This window comes from Thunnus thynnus, chromosome 3, assembly GCF_963924715.1.
Source record: "Thunnus thynnus chromosome 3, fThuThy2.1, whole genome shotgun sequence".
In the NCBI taxonomy this organism is placed as follows: domain Eukaryota; kingdom Metazoa; phylum Chordata; class Actinopteri; order Scombriformes; family Scombridae; genus Thunnus; species Thunnus thynnus.
Window position 1 is genome coordinate 2,413,167 of NC_089519.1, and position 20,908 is coordinate 2,434,074.

A 20,908-nucleotide genomic window follows, 5' to 3' on the forward strand; every position below is an offset into this window, starting at 1 on the left:
TCAGTCCGTCTTTCACTTTCCTCGCTCTCTCTCTCTCTCTCTCTCTCTCTCTCGTTCTCTCTCTGCATGGACAGAAGTCTATCTTTCAGATGTTCCTGAACTATTTAAAGAAGGACATCCTTTGAAATATTCATGTATTTAATTAAATGTTTCCCAAGAAATGCAGTGAATATTTCATTCCCGTAGTAGGATCCATTAAAAGCCTTTTACAGTAAATGTCCACCTGTACGTTTGGTGGAAGTGTCCACCTTGAGTTACTGTACTTTTACCGAATGCGTGTGTGTGTGTGTGTGCAGGGAATATGGAGAAACAGGATTAAAAAAAAAACACACATTCCTGACCTAAAAGAGGATCGCTGCTTGCTAAGAGTGAAAGTAAGATGGAAAAATATGACTAAAAAGAAAAGAGCAAGCGAAAGCATCTCTGTCCTCTCTTGTCAGAAATGCAAGAGAGGTTTTTAAAAGCTCATCCTGAAAACCACTCGCTGTCACACACACACACACACACACACACACACAGGAAGGACACCGCTAGGACGTGAAGGAAGTGTACCTGCTGCCATCTCCTGAGCATGAATCAATCACTGAGCTAATGTTGCTGCCACTTATGGATCTCCTCTGTGTCTAACCCTCTATGTGCAAATGTTTTGCCCCCTGAGATGACATTTTTAATTTTTCATATCCTCCCGCAGCGTTGGCATTTCAGTCACAGCGCTCCTCTGTAGGGCTGCTCCACGGCCGGCCGGGTGGGGGGTCCCTGCTTCAGATCCCTCGGCTCGAAGCTCCGGTTTCTACTTGCCTCTATGTGACTCAGTTCGCTGCGTAGAAATGTCATACATGATTTACTATATTTCTACTATGTGGTTTTGCTGCAGCACCAAACAGGTCCATCCAGACTTTTAGCAGTCATTCGCGTGACAGTCAACACTCTTCCTATTAGAGATGGGTTGTTTTTCAGTTGTGTAATGGTTTCGATTTAATTAAAGTTGCTTTATTATGTTTCCAGTTGATTCTGAACCTGATGTGCATTATGGGATTGTGGAGAAGATCAGTTTTATGGATGAGGAGGCTGGGACTCCCCCTGGCAGGAGTCTGGCAAAGCCATTACGACACTATAGTGGTCTTGCAAGGCCAGAAATAAATGAGCTTGCACTCATAATGTTTGGTGCAGTTTAAACAAACTTTGGTGCGATTCCAACCCCTGTCTCCTCATTATTTATGACAGATGAGGTCCAGTTACTTTTACTCTACTTTACTATTTTGTGAGCTCTCCGTCACACCACAGAATATAAACTGACACATTAAAGGCAGTTAAGTCTCTAGAAGTGATTTTCAGATTTTAGTCCACTTAGCGCTGATGATGTTAGTCGGTGTTATTTCATGTTTAGAATTCTTGGTTTGTAATAAATCAGTGTGGACACAAAATGGACCAAAACTAAATGGCAACAATGTATTTTTCTTTCATTGGTCTTTGCTTCCAATTTTCAAACTAAAGAAATGGAAAATCTTTCCCAAAAATGTACCAGAACCTAAATTTGAGACAGTTGAAATATCATCTTTGTCCACTAGTTTAATTTTAATAGTTGTCATAAAAGTTTTGACTCAGCTTAAATAGATTCTGATGCTTCTTGTTTTCAGACTTACATCTGTGAAAACTGAGCAGCAGATATAGTGTGTGTAGTTGCAAAAGGCACAAACACACACTTTCTCTCCTGTCATGATCTCTCTTCTCACCTCTGAACAACCGTTCACAGGAAATCCCAACTTCCCTCCATTACAACTCTCAAAAATGAATATAATAGTGTCATCTGACCTTTCTTCTTTCCTTGTTTCTCATATTGTATTCTAACAGATGTTTCTTGAGTGAGATACAGTGAAAAGACAGAGCGACGTTTCACCCCTCATGTTGTAGAGTATATGTCACTAGATGAAGACAGACATACTTCTCTTCAGTCCCTCTTTCTCTCTGTCACTTTACATCTTGTACCTTTGTCCATTTATTTTCATTTTCTTTCATTCTTGCCTCTAAAGACATAAGAAAATGTGGCAAAAATTTGTTTCCAAGCAAGCAGGACTTCGTTTTTACAACTTACAGGCAGAGTTTCAGAGGTGACAGAAAGGAAAACCAAAGGGCTGTCAGAGCTGGGCAACTTCATCCACACAGTCCAACATAATGCAAAGTCAACAACTTTGTTTCACACACAGCGACACAAAGCCCACCGAAGAATCCACAGAAGTCTAACGGGGTTGCAGGGTTCGGAGGGGGGCAGAGGGAGTGACAGGGATGAGGAGGCCTATTCAGTCATTCATCCCTCACTAGCCGATAGATCGAGACATTACGTCAGGAAAGAGGCTTAAAAAAGACACTTGAACAGTGAATTATGGATGAAGCCATGGCAAGAAAGAGAAGGCAGAAATGTATGTTGAGAAATATTTTAGAGAGCTGAGGTTTTCGCCAAAAGTTTCTTTTCCCCCCACTCTTGTGTAAATCCTATTAGAGGGGTAGGTTAGCACAGAGGAATCGGATGACCTCATCCACTCTGTCCAGGCTGTTTCACAGTGATAAAATATAAAAAACTCTCAGAATCGCTCCTTTACACTGACATCTGACATTATATATACAGCACAGTACCAGTCAAAAGTTTTTAAAGACTTTCTCATTCAGAGAAGGTGTGTCCAAACCTTTGACTGGTGCTGCACACACACATGTAAGTCATGTATTAAAGTACTGAGATGAGCATGGAGGTTAAAGAAACGTGATTTATGATTTATTTTTATAATATCAAACATTTCCCCCCTTTTCTGCAACAGTAGCCCTCTTTGAAAAACACATCAAACAGAAAGACTCTCTCTCTCTCATTCTCTCTCTAAGGAGGAATTTGTGGCATCTCAGAAATGTCACTTGCTGTTAAAATCGGGCTGCTGGTCGAGTGTGGGGTGGCGGCTGTGGGAGGGGTTCCCCTGCTTTGATGTAAACCTGTGTAAGATAGAGGAGGAGGAGGACGAGAGCTGAGTGGTGAGGGGTGAGGAGGACAACTAAAGGCGTAACAACAGAACGACATGAACACCAGGAAGAATCATCTCACTTTTTAAAAATAAATCAATGATTTGCTCACTCTTTTCACTCTTTATTTCATATCATGAATTAGATGCTCCTCCAAAAAAATGATGTTTTCTGCTACATGAATCTTGGGTCAGCATCATCCTTCTGAATTTGTGCATGTCCCTGTGAATACAACAGCATGTGGCACGTGAAGGAGTTGGGGTCAGTTGTTTTCTTGTGGTTGACTGCTCCTCTCTGTAGATTTACTGAAGGCTAAAGCCCTCATCGCCTTCTCAAAGAAGTAGCTGCCTATTTTATGATGCAATTGCACGTTTTGAAGATCACTGAGGCTGATTTACGGCAGGTTTGATTTATTTCACAGGGCACATCAAGAAACATTGTTGTAAATGCACCAAACTTAGCCTAAATGCTATTTTTCATCTGTAGTTCCTAAAAGAAGAACAGAAGGAGGTCGATATACTTCTGTACATTGTCAAATGCAAATTAAAACACGGAACACAGAAGCACATAACACGAAGCAATCAAAGCAACGAAATGGGAAATATTAATGTTAATATGCACTTGAAAAGACAACATTGTGCTGGATTATTAGGCACTAATTGAAACAAGCAAAGCAGGAGCAAACAGTACACAGACATAAAAAAAAAAAAGCAAATAGACACACAGTGCAAAATACATTAATTAAAGAAAAAGCCACAGTAAAAGACAGACTGGCGACAGGTGAGAGCAAACAGCACAGACAGACTGTGAAATAAAGGTTCTTTATGAACGGATGTGTCCAATTCTCAGTTCACTTTTTAAAAACCTCATAAATGTTCTGAATCTATGCGTGAAATATTAACAGTTGCTTGTTGGCTCTCTCTCTCTCTCCACAATTAAATTCTCTGCAATATTTACAGTCTCATAAATAATTAAATGACGTAAAAAAAGCTGTAAATATAAATTAAACATTTGCATTCTCTCTCTCCAATAGTGTGTTAATGACATTAGCTTTGATTCACAGTCATCAAATGTGATTTTAGAGCAGAATTTCTGCCTCTTCATCGTTCAATGTTCACTGTAAAGCACCGTCTACCTGTTATTTCTTCATTCTGTCTGTATTTTTTTAAAGAAGTGTTCCAAACTTTTTTTTTTTAATGCACAAAACACATCTCATTCCTGACACTGATGTTTCTGACTTAAACCGAGGAGATGGATGTGCTATCAGAGCATCGATGCCCTGATGGCTGAGACAGAAAAGGGAGGCACCAGATCAAGGACCTATCAAGCTCTTCCTGTCACCCTACCTGTCAGCTGATTCATCTAATTCATCGACATTTGTTCTCTTCCCCCCCCCCCCCCCCGGAGAACACGAGCCAAAACTCGCACGGAGAGCTATCAAACTCACTATTTCCGTCCCTGTCGATAAGGGGGCTCGCTCACTTCACCGCATCCACTGACCTGATTTCAGAGTCTACGCAGCTGGCTCTGGGGCCAGGGGATTTTTATCCCCCTCCCTCCACAGTTAACCCTCCTGGGGCAGAGAGGCCGACCGCTATCGACATTTAAAATGGAATAATGCATACATAATGCTTTGGCACTGGTGTTGCATTGGGGAACCTCCTATCCCACTACTGTCCATAGGGGTGAGACGGATGAGTTTTTAAATGCACTCACTCTAAATCCAACTCATGGTGCGCCTGAGGCTAAATGTAGCTGCGCTCCATGTGCTCACTCTATGAACACTGGGAGATTTATGCCACTCTGATAATTCAAAGCATTAGTTTGTTGGCTTGAGACGTTTTTCTCACCAGAGATATCAGGATTGTTTAGCCTTTCCTCATGTTTTGAGAACTGCTGACGCCTCAGGGTAGAACATAATGCACCAGTTCTGAGTGTGATTCTGACCTTTAATATCATGATATCTGCCATAGCTCATAGGCAGCCGCAGATATGTTCCAAACTAAAACACCCGGTCAAGAAAAAAGTCTCTCCCACTTGTAGCAACAGCTATTCCTCTCTCTTTTCAAACACGTACTACGAGATAAATGTTGCCAGTTTGGTAACATTTGAGCCAACGGAGATGACACCGATCTGATCTTTTCAGCGCTTGCTAAACAAAAGTCAAGATGTTTTTCTGACATATTTCATTACCTATTGCACCACTGAAAAAAACAACAACTTTGAGATGCTATTGTGCACAAAGCCGTGACTTCGCTACGGTCCTCTTTTAGCTGCTAAAGAATGCCGCTGATGTGGTGCCAGTGAAGCGAGAGGGCGACCAAGCGAGTTTGACGAGGTCCCGTTGGAGAGAGGATTAACATTACTGAGCTGCCTTTGTGTGTGTTCACAGTCTTGTGTTACATAATGTTACTTGGGTGAAGCTGCAGGACTGGTGACACTGCTCGCACAGCAGGTGTGCAACACAAACATGAGATTGTCCGCATGTGCAATCGAAATATATAAAGCCTCCTTTGTGGAGCTTTAAATGCGGAGCTGTTGTTGATAGTTTGACAGGTCATTTTGGAGGATGTGGTAAGTTTTGACTGCAGTATACTACATACAACAGTGCACAACAGTGTTTTAAAGTTTCATCCCCCACTTACAGACACAGAAAATTAGAAAAACCTCTAGAATATTAATCTATGTGAAGGGATCCACAGAGACCCGCTGTCTCTTTGAGTCTAGCTAATGGGAATTCAAATAAATCAATAAATCCATCCATCCATTCTCTAAACCGCTTATCTTGTCCAGGCTTGTGGCGGGGGCTGGAGTCTATCCCAGCATCGGTTGAAAGACAGGGTATAGCCTAAACTGGTCACCAGTCTCTAAAAGACCTACACAGACATAAATATATATCTAAATATATTCAGACTGTGTTTAAATGTGTCACCAACATTTGCAAAAAAAAAAATCAATGTATAGCCTTAAACAGAGTGAAATTGTGAATCAAAAATGTACTTTAAAAAACAAAAGTAGAACTCGTGACACTTGTTTCTTGGGAATTTCAACACATCTCCAGTAAGAGGTGGAATAATAATGAGATCACCAAAATGTCACAACATCAGAAGGCTGTCAAAAGATGTGAGAAAGAGCCAGGTAATGCACAGGTTGCATGGGGGCAAAAAAAAGTAGTTACCATGATGAAAATAGGTGTTCTCCTGAGATTAAATAAGTTGTTATGCATTTAAGCATCTGACAGGCATGCTATTAAAGTAAACTTTATAAACTGACATAAACTGATCTATGTTTAGAAAGTAGATTCAGCAGTTTTAGTCTGTTACAAAATTTCAACTCGGTTAAGTCGATGAAATGTGAGGGCATGAATGTATGAGGGCAGGTCAGGAGAAGAGTGAGGATGAACTGTTGGTCGTTCACTAAACGTGTGTGAAATTGACAGGAGGAATGTTGACACTGTGAAGTTTCTGTCAGCTCAGCATGACCTGTATCTGTGTCCTCTGTGCCTGTTTCCCAGGATCTGGTGACGGACAAAGCAATCAAAGTCACTTTCCTGTCTCCTTCTCCCCTCATCTGCTCAAATCACCCATCTGTTGTCCTTCTATACTGCCGAGGGCACTTCAATCCTCATCTGACTTGTAAAGGTTGTGAGTATGGATCTGTGGTGTCTATGGATGGAGAGGTGAAACTGAAACTTCACTTATATTTGGTGATTATTCGGTGTATTTCTATGCTTTATTAGTGAAGTGCATGAAGCTGCACTTCAGACTGAGCTGTATTAAAGGGACATAATACACTGTTGGGATGATTATACCAGTTTATATCAGGCTATAAACTCGTATAATTGGCATCAGGGATTTGTTGTTTCTGCTGATGCTTTGTTATAATAAAACTTCATGTTAAAAGTCTGAACTAAGGAGGAGATATAGATATAATTTACAGCTTTGAGACATGCATGACAAAACATAAAGAGGACTGAATGGTTTCCATGTGTGTGAATGTGCACATTACTTTATGTGTGTTTTTATTCAGCTGTTTCTGAAAATGTTTTGTACACAGATCACCAGGTCACCAAATTTTAAAGAAGACTGCAGTCTCCAAAACTGGAGTTCCACATTATCAGCAATATAAGCATGAGAGCACAGTACAACCTGAATGAAATCAATTTACAGGAAAGGGGACGAGCGTTTCATTTTTAGAAAAAATTCTTCTCTGCCTCATAGCAGTGGAGGAAAGCTGGCTTTATCGTATCATGATTCACTGGCGGCCTAATGAGAGCCACGGCCCTAAGCTGTTTATGTAGCATAAAGGCTGCCTCTATTAGTGCTCCTGTCAGAGAGGGGGAGCTGGGCATTGGGTGGCAGCACAGTGACAATTCAGCTCATAATACTACTCATTTACTAACAGGACTGGATGTCCTCAGCTGGCAGCGCAGTGAGGCCCAGAGTGGAGGCAGGACCAGCATCGCTGCCACCAAATTCCAGGCAGACTCTTACAGAAAGACACTCAGCAAATGTAATTAAACACAAGGGGTTTCTCACAGGGGGTGTTGATCACAGCAGGTTTTCATATCCAGTATTTAATGTACACACACACATACATATTCCATTACATACTCTATATCAAGACAAAACGACAAAAGATGCACATAACCAAAGCATACCTACATTGCAACTACATGTAATGTATTTCTTGCACTTTGTATTTGTCCCCTGCAGAGATGTTTGTGATGCAAGACAAGTTTCTGAGAAGTCTGACATTAAACTGCACTCCAATCCAATCCATATATCCACCAAAGACAAATTTTATTGGTTGTTGCTTCTTGGCAGGTGTTCATGTGAGACTCTAGTCATGATAAAACGTCATCAGCTCAGTCATGATGTGTCTGCCCTTCACTCCCTCTCGCTGCATCACGTCCAGCCCTGGCTCCTTTCCGAGTGCAGGGTTGCAAGGTGAACAACCCACATCAGAGACAGACAGAGAGGGGGAACGGCTGAATGGCATTTCAACAGCTTCTCCTTTTACCTCTCACAGACTCACTCCACACAATGGTTTCATTTCAGACCAAGGCCCAATGGGTTTCTAGTAAACTGCAACACTGACTTATCACAGATGCAGTTCCACTCGGAGCTTCATTCGCAGACCTTTGGGGTTACTGCCATACTGAGCTTTAGATAACGAGGTCTGCTTAATTTCATAGCACATCATGCAACTGCTCTGTCTCATAAAACAATACTCTCAGTGTCACACAATTCTGCACCTGAGGTTGGATCATAATGGTACTCTGCTGTCTTGCAAAAAAACTAAATTTGACAGGTTTTTGTGCAATCTGACTGTGCCATATGGACAATAATGTGAAGCAGCAGATCTCTATTTCTGCTACCTGTGCAATCATTTGTGCAGTAATGAAAAAGATGGCCACAAAACTGAATTTGGTGAAGATGCTAGCTTGGAACCAGGAGGCATATTATATATATATATATATATATTCCTCTTGGCCGCTTTCCGAGTTCTAATTGGATACAATTGATTACAGCTCTCAGAAGTTATCATCAAGTACTTCACAAAAAAAAAAAAAAAAAAATCTAATTTGTTTGAAGAGATTGGGATGTCTGGGAAGGCTCAAGGACTCAGTCAAATTGTGTCTGTGACCTACTCACATTTAATGAGTCAGCACTGACTCTGCTCCAATATTGAGGGAGGCTACCTCTCTTCTCATAAACTCGTGCTGAACAGCTAAATCTTTGTTTTTGGCAAGTATGTCCTGCCCAAGTTTTTTTTGGCCCCGACCCAGATCTGAGTCTTTTATAAGAACATTGGGTATCTGCCCATACTGAGTCAGATTCCATATTTACATTTACTTCAACTGAACACATTGAAATGACAGGTGTAGTTTACTACAAGCTACTTCATCTAAACACTGAAGGTCCTACCTATTAAATTGATCATCTTAAATGATTGAATGATTGAGAATGTGACTCCTGAAATGGATGTGACGCGATTAGCTAGAGAGAAGAGTTGTGGTCACTACAGAAATATCCAGTTCACCCACTATTGGACAGCAGTGTTACAGAAGATCTGTGGCAGAGTACAGCTAGCAGAGAGCACACAAACCTGATCAACTGCAAGGTTTGAGTCGGCCTATCATCTAGTTACTCGCCGCCACCGGCTACATTTGTCATTTCAACCCGTGAAAGCGACGGTCAGCGCCGGCTAACAATGAGAAGCTGCTACCTGAACGCTTTGTACGCCGCTCTGTGCCAATGAGAAAGAGAGAGAGCGGAGCGAAGCAGTGTACTTTGCCAACCTCGGTGTCAGAACTCCAAATTATTTTTCACATTCCAATTTTGAGCTTTATATGCAGTGAAATGCTGGCATTGTAGGCTGTAATAAAAGAGAGAAGCTTTTGCCACACTAGCACCGCAGCTGAAGTGAGGACAGTAAGTAAAGCTTTGGCATCTTGATCGGGTTTATTTTAGCCGATGCCAGCTAGGATCCTCAGAATCAGCTCAGGACATCTGTAATGTGTACTCAGCCTAATTGTGTCCATTAAGTGACAGCCAACTTTAGCAGGAACTGTTAGAAGGCTTGATTGCAAATATCAAAACCATTCCAAGCTACTGCAGCAACAGCGGTAGCTATCTCACAAGCAACCCTCGAGTCTGCTCACTGATTCCATTAAGCCAGTCAAATCAACAGCAGTGATGACGAGCGGCCGCTGGTGGGGCAACGGACTCACCTTGACGTTGGCTTTGGTCTTGCTGCTGCTGCTGTTGCTGTTGTTGTTGGAGCTTGGATTGGCATCTTCATTAACTCTGTCCAAAAGCCAGAGGAGGAACTCCAGGGCATCATGCTGAGAGTTTCCCCGAAACTGAGAGCCGTACTTGGCCACTATGCTCTGGGGGGAAGAGAAGAGACATCATAATTACGCCGTCACTTTGGGTGATTTCAAAAGTCATTAAATCCTGACAAAATTAGGTCATGATTACATGGAACGTGGTGATTCGTCATTTGTAAGTTAGAGCTGGTTCGGCTTGAAGCACTCAGGAGACAGATGGGGAAAAAAAAGCACAGATGGGTTTTTTTTTTTTTACTCTTATCACTACACATGTACAATCTCTTAAGAACATATGTAAGACATTATTTGGCTATGATAAGACCATGTAATTAAATAATTCATAATTATCTTTGGGCCTCTCTATGAAAACTGAATAGTCAAGTGTTCCCAGAAAAAAAAAAAAATCTATGGCAGAGAGCACTTCAGCAACACTGCACTGTGGCAAATGTAGGCAGCAAATCAGGCGAGTCCCAGAAAAAACACTGTTCACTATATTCTCAAACACAACTCACGGTGTTCAGCTTTATGTTGTTCACACACATCACCGGATAAAAAAGAGCTCACACAGATCTACTCGGAGGTGATTCTGCCTGTTGTATTTTACCAGCACATCAATTTATCTGGCAAATTTACGTACAAACAATTTCACTATTTTTTTTTTGGGGTCAAATTAGTGAACCTGAACCACTTGTTTGAGTGAAATATGTTAACCTGTGTGTGTGAGCAAGGCAGGCCGAGAGAAAACAAAAAGCGAGCTTGTGTTAAATGTGTAACCATTCTTGATAGCACTATTTCATTACAAAAATTGGAGATATAATTCAACAGAACCAAAACAACCATAATTACAAACGACACAGAAAGTCTTCTGCCAATTTCCGCTGACCAAAGTTGATGGTCGTAAAACTTAACAGGCCCTGACAAGCCATTTATATTGGATTCTGATTAAATTGTGTGCCTGGGGTTGGGAAATTCTCCTCATCCAAAGACATTTCCAGTAGAGTAAGTATGTTCTCAGTGAGTTGACGGCGGTTAACCTGCTTGCAGGTCTAGTTTGACTTGTTTGAAGAATATTTAGGACAATACCTTCAAAGATATCAGAAGGAAGATCATTTTATTGCTACTAAAAAAAACTGACAGACTGGAAACAAGTGAAATAACCCCATTAAGTAAGATTTTACCACTTTGGGCAATTAAATAAAACAAACAGCATCAGTAAACCAAACCAGATATATCAATACCTGTGAGTCAGATTGTAAGAAATCATTCTCTTAACACATTCATACATTGCAAACCAAAGGAGAATATAAAATAGCTGACAGGTGTTACCAGGAAAAAAAACCCAGCCAGACTGTCTAATTCAATCACGAGGAAGGAGTTGTAAGTTCATGAGTCAGACAGAGAAAATGACAGACAACACTAATGACAGCAATAACATTACACTAGGTGGCCACTCCTCTATCTCTCTGTCTCTCTCTCTCTAGCTCTCTGTGTGTGTGTGTGACTGACAGCTCGGCTCCACACCTCATTAAAAGTCACCACATCATACCTGCAGTATCCCAGTATCTAAATATAAACACGGGAGGGAGGCCCCCCTCTACCTGGTGGAGACAGCCTGCTAATGAGCTTCATCACTATAAGGAAGCACCGACAGGGGATGGAGGGATGGAGGGATGAGGGACAGATGGAGAGAGAGAACGGGGCTGTTGGGAGTTTCAACCGACCTACAACTGTTCTTCTGTCTTCCTATCAAAAAGGACGGCGCAGTTGTGGCTGGCCCAGAAATGAAAAAAGTAAGAAAACTGAAGTTTCCTCAAAGCTACCAGAAAAAATAAGGAGGATGAAAACACAAAAGGATGAGAAAGGGAGAGTTTCCAAGGTTACGATTACCAGGCTGAGTCTGGGAACAGAAAGCCGATGACATCAAGAGGTTATGACTTCATTAAGACGAGGGGGATGACTTCGCCGCTGGCCTCATCTCTGCTTTTTTCCCCCCCTCTCTCATCACTTTCTCTCTGTTTGTGTGTGTGTGTGTGTGTGTGTGTGTGTGTGTGTGTCACAGCTGGGGATAGTAGTTTTTCTCATGTCTTTGATATCTGTTTACAGTGCTGTCTTTCAGCGTCTCTCCAGTGAAATGCACCACACAGCCTCAAAGGCACTTAAAAGTGATTTCATAAAGTGGTAAAGTTGTATTCCCTGCCATTAAGTCTTTTTTTTTTTTTTTAAATTCATTCTTTTGTAAAAGGGGAGAACTGGAAAGAAGAAAACAGTAATGAGAGATTGAGGGAGAGGCAGGTATGTTGAAATGTCGAGTTCTTCTGCAAACATTAGTGTTCAGAGCTGACCTGAGCGCCGCTCTGGTGGGATCTTAAGTGTTTGTTGAGCAAACACTTGAGAGCTAGTCAAGGAGAGGATAAAGGCGGGATGAGGGTCATCCTGAGGGCTTTTTGTAAGAACTATTGATCAGTCTAGACCAACGATCTGATTCTCAGTCCAAACCCAATAGGACCCGACCTGATGTAGTGGGTTAAGACAGCATTTCTCTTTCATTCTCTCTCTCTCTCTCTCTCAACAAGCTTTGTTTCATTTATTGATTTTATTCATCAGTGTTTTTTTTTCACTAGTCTGAGCCTTTCAGACAATGCTGTATAGCCTCTAATTATTCTCAGTTTAGGGCTGTTTACTTGGGCAAAGTTTAAAAAGTACATTTTGAACATGACAGGATTGACATCCCAGTTTTTTTTTAATGAAATTTGCGGCAGACACCGGAATCCAACCTGTAATTATTGAACTATGTGATGGCTGAACTTGCAGCCACACAACTGCGTTGAAGTTTGTATCCCAGCTGGCACTCACACTTTGGTCTCTTTTACATTTGTAGTTCATTTTTTCCTCAGTTAGCTCATTTAATTACATTTCACATTACATACAAATAAATAACACACTGGATTTTGTTTCATACATCATACTCATTTTATTTTACAGTTTTACATTAGTTTCTATTTGCACATTTGGTTAACTTTTGTCATTAGCTTAAGTTGTTCTAATTGTTATTTTTTGAGTTACCAGTGTCGGGTCGCTGCTCCCGGAGGACATGTGGCCAGGCCTGGGCAAAGGATGTGCACCAGGACATGGAATGGTTAAATACAGGAAGTGGCTAATTGGGTCATACCAAGTCCTGCCAGCTCATAGGGAGGAACTGTTTATTTCAAGTTTAGTCATATTGCTTGTCTCTCTTTATTGAATGTTTAGTTGGGTATTTTTGGTTTAGTTGATTTAGTTGAGTTAACCTGTTTTGGGGGGGAATTCTGTTGTTTAAAACCCTCTTTTTTGAAACCACCTGAGTCTCCTTTGTCTGCCGGCTCGGTCTCTTACAAACTGGAACCTCATCCAAAAGGCTGACTTATGTTGTGTTTGAATAAAAGACATTTTAATAAACAGTCAATGTTTGGGAATATAGAGTCTGATTCATGTCTTTTAAATAGATTTTCTTTCTTGTTGGAGAATAAAGGACTGCCAGCTTTTCCACAAATGCACAAAAATAACAAAGAAGAAAAAAAAAGCATTAAAGAAAGATAACAGAATGACAAAAGACAACGACAGACCTGCGCAGTCTCCGAAGCAGGGGTCATGACCTCCCAGCGGTCAGCGGAGGCCGGACTGCAGGCTGGCAACACCCCCCTCCTCCCCTGCCCGTTTCTGCTTTAGTGTCCTGTCTTGCTACCTTTGCTTCACCTCACACCATTACCCCCTACTGCCCTCCCCACATCCATCCTCCTATTCTGTAAACAATGACGGATCAGAGCTCTGGCAGGCCAGAAATTCACTATCAACATACATCAAGCAAATGGCTCTCCTCTCTCTCCCTAAAAAACCCATTTAGACTACCTCACCTCATCATGGTTCAACCTGTCAAACAGGCCCGGATGGATTCCTCGGTGACGGACAGAGAGTTATACTGACAAATTATAAGAGGTACTGCACACTTTTCTTTTTCACACACACACACACACACACACACATAGTATCCACCCCCCCACAGGTGTGGCTGGAATGAGGCTGGATGGAATCTGTCATTACCGGCTGCTCCATTCACAGTTTCATTTTTCAGCAGCCGTGTGTTGCAGGCTCACCTTTGCTGTCGGAACGGACTGGACACACGGAAGTCATCATTTACAGCCTCCACTCATACCACTCTCTCTCTCTCTCTCTCTCCCTTCACGCTGTGTTTCATCTATCTATGTTTCGTTCTTTCTCTCTCTCTCTCAGTCCTCTTTCTTTTCCCACTCTTTCTATTATCTCTCTTTTTCTTTCCTCTCTATCATATAAGAACCATTCCCTTCACTAATCTGTCCCAGCTGAGCTCCAGTCAGCCCAGCTACTCTCGGAGCGCACACACAGATGAGCCACTCTTAGCAGTGTAGCACCTGTCCTCCTCCTACCATCCGTCCGAGTCTAAACTAATTCAGCCTGCTCCTCCCTGTGTCATCCGAGGCCACGCTGGCTTCACCTCCAGAACAATAGAGAACAGGCAGGCATTCATGATGACAAAACTAAATGCAACATCTCTAAATCACACACACGCATATTTTCTCTGAAATGCTGAGAAGCTTGGAAATCCTCCGATAAAGGTGCCAACTAGTCAAGACTGAACAAAGTCTGCGTGTCCGCAGATGTCCCTGGTGTGGGATTTACAGGCGATCAGTGAGAAGTAAGAAGGGATGAGATGCAATGGAAATAATCGCCTCTGAATGGTTTACAGCTCGGGGAAGGCTCCTTGGGCTCTGCTGAAACTGAAAAATTGACATTCTGAGGATCCACAGCTGAGGCTGTAAATACGCTACCATGTGCACAACTGAGAGTCTTGTTACCTGACACGGTGTTGAGAGCCGTTTGAACATATATGCCATTTCTATGTGCTTCCCCTCACTGAGATAAAGCAGGAGAGTCAGTCTACTAGACTCTTCTCCATGATTGGGTGATCACAGTCTAGCACCCCGGGATAGTAAAAGATGGATTTATTCCCATGGCTTCTTACACCACATCGTTGAGGCTTGGTACATAAATCATGGGAGGGATAATAAACCTGGTGGGAAAAGGTCTCATATATTGTAGTGCGTACACAGATACAGCCCAGACAGACTTCTCCTTGTGTTTCTTTATTGCCTTTTGTCACAGCGGTGTAGGTATAATGGAGTGCGGCTCAGTGAATCGTGGGAATGCATGCTGCTTGTCAAACATCATATGGTGGCTCTGTTACAGCACTTGTAAATGGGCTAGCTTGTGTTTAATAAGTGGAAGATGAAGTGTTTAAAGAATTATTACTTCCACACTCACTTCAACAACTGACATATAGACACTACCGCATGTCTCCCACCCAATATAAAGAATACTCTGATCTATTGTATGCTTGAAAGCAAGAAAAATAACATTACTTCTACCTTCATTTTTTTTTGCTAAAATCTCTAGCGACATCTGCTCTATTGAAAAAGCCCCGCCGTGCAAATTCAGCACACAGTCCAGGTGGTGCATATCCCCACGGCCATGTGTGCGAGTCTACAAACCACGTATACATCCTCAGCGCTGCGGGTGAGAATGATAGCGGTCCTTGAAGGAGAGCAGAGACAAGAAAAGACAAATAAACCATCAGTCTGCCCTGCCTCACTGTCACACACTTCCTGCACTCCCAGAGCAAACAAGAACTCCTTAAAACACCAGGCTTCATCTTCCTGGCTGAGATCCTCTAGCCTTACAGAGCTGCATCCTGTCAAGCGTAAAAAGATGAATCCAGGCTCTCCTCTCTGAAACTTTGGAAAGTAGTTACTGAGTTGTTAAAACCTTTAGGTCAGGAGTGTGAAGCTGCAAAATAGAGACAGAGCTCACTCTGTCATCAAGTCAAATTGATGTAGACAAGTTCTAGACCAAGCAATAAAAGGACACTTCATCCCTCCAGATTTAATCAACATCAAACGTGCAGTGAAGCAGTTGTGGCTAAGTTTGAAATTGTGACCTTTAAATACAGCACCTCCACTGGGTTGATGCCATTTGCAAGCATACCTGCACATTTCATATCAATCAAACTGACTGTGTAGGACTTTTAAGAATCTGATGAGAGCGTGGGTAATTTTACAAATGAGGTCAATGAGATAAAGTTAACATACAAACAAACAGAGATTGGTGTACATTCGAGTTGCAAGATTCATCAGTTAATCAATTCAAGTTGCAAGTTTCGATAATCGATTAATAGTCACTTCTTGAGCAAAAACTCCAACCATTCTCTGGTTCCAGCTTCCTTAAAATCATCAGTTATTCTGCATTTATAATATTAGTGAGAGGCACCGGTGCTTCTTGAAACAGTCTAGTGATTCACAGAACTGATTTGTTTAGTTTCTTTTTCACATTCAGCACAAATTTGATTAGGTTTTGGCACAAACTCTTATATTTTGTGGTGGCTGAATATGAATTTAAATGTATTTCCTTATTGTGAGTGTTTGTCAGTATTGCAGTATTACAGACAGACACAGTACTCTAGCACACAAAACTTGTTTTTCAGCTTCAAGTCACACTCCTCCAGAGGATGTAACATTTAATGCTGATATACTACTGTATCTTTGCAAAAAAAAAAAAAAAAAAAAAAGCCTGAGGTCATTCTGCTATTTTCAACTGAAACACTGTGACTCTTACTGACAGGCTCATGACTCTGACTCACTCTTAATCCCAATCCCAAAAGAACAAAAAAATTTAGAGAGAGCACGTAAGCAAGCAAGAACCCTTATTTCTGGGAAAAGTTTATTTTATCACTTCTTCGCAGGCCAGTGCTTCTCTTCAAGAGTGGAGGAATTTGGAAATAATGATCCGTTATATCAAAGTGGTCTGTCCCTTTTTCTGACAACAGTCGGTGGGGGGGGGGGGGGGGGGGGGGGGGGGGGGCGCTTCTACAGATCACAGGAGGGATGATAGTTTTGTTTTCTATAATGTCTCTCCCTCCCTCTTTTTCTTTTCTCTCCCTCTGAGTGCACACCATTGGATGCATCTCAGCAGGGGGGCTCCTTCTTTTCCAGGCTGAATGCACTTGCTCCAGTAAACATCCTCTCTGCAGTTTCACCCTGGGATGAGCAGACAGACACAAATCGCTGTGTCGATGCGGGAAAGGGTAAGGAGTGAAGGACATGTTTTTCTTTTATTGTAGCCGAGTATAATGAGAGGTATTAGATCCAAAATAGAGGAAAAGGTGAATACCTCTATTCAAATACAGGAAACCCCTTCAGATATTTAGTGCAATGACTTATATTCAGTGTTCCCTTCCAGCATATCCTAAAATAATGGCCCATCTCCTCATGATGCTAAAACATTTTTTTGTGTTTTCTGAGAAATCGGAAAAAAATGACTTGGGCCATTATTTTAGGAAGGTGACGTTATGGACATTACATTGACTGATATCAGCCACCGTGTTTAACCCACGTTAACTGGCCCAGAGTTCAGACATGACTTAAGTAAGCTTCTGTATATTTTTCATATATTTTGTCCTGTGTGCAAAACGAGTGTCCTGAAATCAAAATGAGTCAATGTCATCATGTACAAACTGTAAAAAGAGCCAATTCATAGGATGTAAATTCATTAATTACTACTAAACACTTCTTCATTCAAGGCCTTTTTATTATTCTAAATATAGCCAGGCGCTCCTATAAGTGAGGCTGCATGTGAGTTTGAAAGTTGTAGTGCAGGTGATTAGCTTCAATGCGATAATATTTCAGATCAAAACAGCATCAATCTCTTCTTTACTCTTCTGTATTAACCACTACCTTTCCCTTACAGCTGTGGAATACACTGTACTCTTTCTCTCCCATATGCTTGTTATTAATTTATTACCAACTCTTGGTTGTGGGTGAGGAACAAAGTCAAATCCAAAGTCACTGTCATGAAATTCAACCTTTTCCATTATAAATGATATCCCTGTACGATTGTGTGCGTGTTGGTGCACAAGGTGCATACCCCCTCCCCGATAACTTCCCCCGGGCTGTTGATGCAACAGAGCAGTCACCCCTCAGTAAGCCTACTGGTTGACTGTCATCCAGTAAGCCCAGAGGGAAGGTTGGAGGCCCTGCAGTCCTGGCTCACAACAACTACGACTGAATACAGCACTGAGACGGCTGCTTTGTATAAGTTTGTGACCACTTCTTGATTCAATTTCCTTATAATTGGAAAGGGTGATGCTGTGATTGCAAGGTGGTCACTGCATTAGTTTAACATGCATTTCACAGCTGCAGTGAATAAAACTGTAGTGCTTGACCCCCTTCTCACTCCACATGACAGTCTAGGAATGCAGACACACCACCTTGAGGCGCTAGATTGTTGGTGGGCAGGTGAGTCAAGCAGAGACACTGCAGCCTGTGTGTAATCAGTAACCGCATGTCCTGCGCACACAACACACTAGTTCAACAAACAATAATAAAATGTCGAACCTGTGATGTAACCTGGTCAGGTGGTTTTTATTATTACTGCTTCACATGAATCATGGTTGGCTCCTCCTTTCAAATACTGACACATTTCAAGGAAATGGAACACAGAGGTTGACCATTGACCTTTAAAACGCATCCAATAAAGTGCTCATCTGACGTGTGTTCGTTCAGTATTTGTTTTGCCAATGTATGGCCTGTAATCATTTGTTAACATCTTCTGGGGAGGGCACAGGATGCACAACTTGCTCCAGAGACACTATTAACTGTGTGCTGAGGTAAACAAACTTTTTAACAAGCAGCCCACTGGGGAGATTTTATGTGAAGAATGTGGACCATAAGTAATCTAGTCTGAAGATAATGACACAGGTTATTCTTTTATCCATGGCTGGAGTAACCAGCAAGGAGCCCTGAGGCACAAATTTCCTGTGCAGTCCCTATTGGGCCCCTGTTCCCCCCTCATTCACTGTGCAATGTGTGACCCTGTCTCACCAAGCACAGTGCACACACACAGCAGCCAAGGCAGGTTAATTATATTTTGCCCAGACACCCATCAGCACCCCATCCTTGAATACCTGACCTCAGGTTTTCTATGTATAAATTAGTTTGTGGTAATTTGATAAACCACCTCAAGGCCCTGTGTTTGTGGTTTCATTGGGGTTTATTAGTAGCCTACATATTCTTAAATGTGCAATTAATCACAAAGCAAACCCACACAGTTTACTGAGGTAAAGCTCATCGAACCATCAACAATCCAGTGCCCACTCTCTCCTCACCTTGAACTCCACAGACAGCTGCGGTGTGTACTCCAGCGTCCAGAGCGCTCGAACCAGCGACGCCAGCTGCTCGGTCACTTCTCCCCTGGCGGTTTGCGGCTCCTCGCCTCCCACCTCCCCGTTCACCCTCCTGTGGCACATATCCGACTTGTACTGCTCCAGCCCGAGGTACTCGGCCAGCAGGTCCGTGTTGCTGAGGCACTGAACCACGGCGTTCATGAAACAGGTGTTGCCGTGGTTCTTCAGTCCCAGCACCCCGGGAGTCTTGTCGCCGTGGCACCACGACAGCCTGTCTTTTACCGAGCCGTGAGAGGACACCGTGGAGCTCTTCTTCACGGTTCCCTCCCTGGGGATCTGCGAACAGTCGTCTTTGAAACCCCCGGTAGAGCTTTGCCCGAAGCCGCCGTCGTCGTCCTCTGCGTCCGGCGGTTGCGCGTCGCCAAAGTGCGCCAAAGTGCCCAAAGTTTTAAGGATCCTTCCCATGAAATTCCCAAAAGATCGCAGCGATTTCCTTCTGATAAACCTCCCGGTTTTATATTTCTTTTCTTTTCGCTTCGTCGTTTTGGGTTTCATGGGTTGTTTTCTTACCTTGTTTTCCTTGCGGGTATCCATGGCTCTGTTACGGATATTAGGACTGAGAGAAAATGAAACGGGCTGTGGAGTCGCACCTGTCTGCCAGGCTGTCTACCCCTCCTCCTCCTCCTCTTTTCTCTCCACAAATCTTACCGCTGAGGTGGCACCGACTCGGTGCCAATAAGGCACATGATTACTGATATTATTCCCTTGACATCCCGGTAATTCCCAGTATGTGGTTGTCACCCGTCCGCGCGTTTTGATGGGTGACGCTCTCTCCTCAGAAACTACAGAGAGGAGCTGCCTTGCTCTCCCCACATCACAGGTTCAATTACACTTCCTCATCGATGGCTCTCAGCGCTGGCGGTATTTCACACTCTCTCCACCGCCGCTATTCCTCCCTCCCTCCCTCCTCTGTCTATGGAGCTACAATGAACAAGTTTCTATTTGGAGGATCCTGTCTAATGCCTGCCCCTCAGAAATGAATTTAATTAACCTGGTTTAGATATAGTTTATCACAATGAAAAGACAGATCAATGAGCAGAATCTGCTTTTTTTTTATAAAGTCACACACTGTTGCTTGATTGGTGATGAGTATAAAACTTTACACCTCTCGTTTATTGCACAGGGAGGGAAACCCACAACAAGGAAGTTATTGTATTTAATAGGCGTCAAGGATTGTAGCCTTAAACTGCCCCCTGTAGGACCAATTACAACATCACCTGCCCTAAAATCCTCACAGGGTCACATAAAATCACAGGTATATGTTGGATTATTCAACTCTGAGGGCTGCAGGGTGAAGTTTGTTACATGCATGAACTTAAAGCTTCAACTCAGCCTGATTACATATCAAACAAACTAGGCTACTGTTCACACAAATATGTCATTTTTCATGTTAAATAGCCAGCCTGTGTCCACACATGCGTGTTACAGTCCCTGCTGTCTTGATGTAGATGGCTACTGAGATGTATTATCACATTACCTGCATAGAGTGTCTGAATGTGCTTCGTTCTGCAACCGAGATACCTTCCCTATAAGCATCATACAGACAGATGTGTCCTATAAATAGCACGGCTACTGTCTTCACGTACATTTTTGGCTTTCAACATGGAGCCGGCATCTTTTGTGCTATATTCAGATTCTAATCATCTGAAGCTTAATTTCACAGCTCACCAGTACCAAAGATTGGATTTAGCGAGCCAGATGTGCTGATTTATTGAAATAGATTGTCAGAGCACCAGTCAATATTTCCATAATTTCCCCAATGC

General features: G+C 42.4%; 1 protein-coding gene across 1 annotated transcript in view; it reads right to left on the bottom strand.

Annotated features, from left to right (window-relative positions):
• The window catches only part of usp43a (ubiquitin specific peptidase 43a), a 100,840-nt gene extending 80,815 nt beyond the window's left edge, over positions 1-20,025 (bottom strand). Inside the window, exons 1-2 of the mRNA XM_067580224.1 lie at positions 19,068-20,025; positions 9,740-9,898 (exon numbers count right to left, since the gene is read on the bottom strand). Coding sequence (XP_067436325.1) covers positions 9,740-9,898; positions 19,068-19,679 — 771 coding nt within the window. The 5' untranslated portion in view covers positions 19,680-20,025. The remainder of the gene's footprint in view (positions 1-9,739; positions 9,899-19,067) is intronic.
• Between the last annotated feature and the right edge of the window lie 883 nt (positions 20,026-20,908).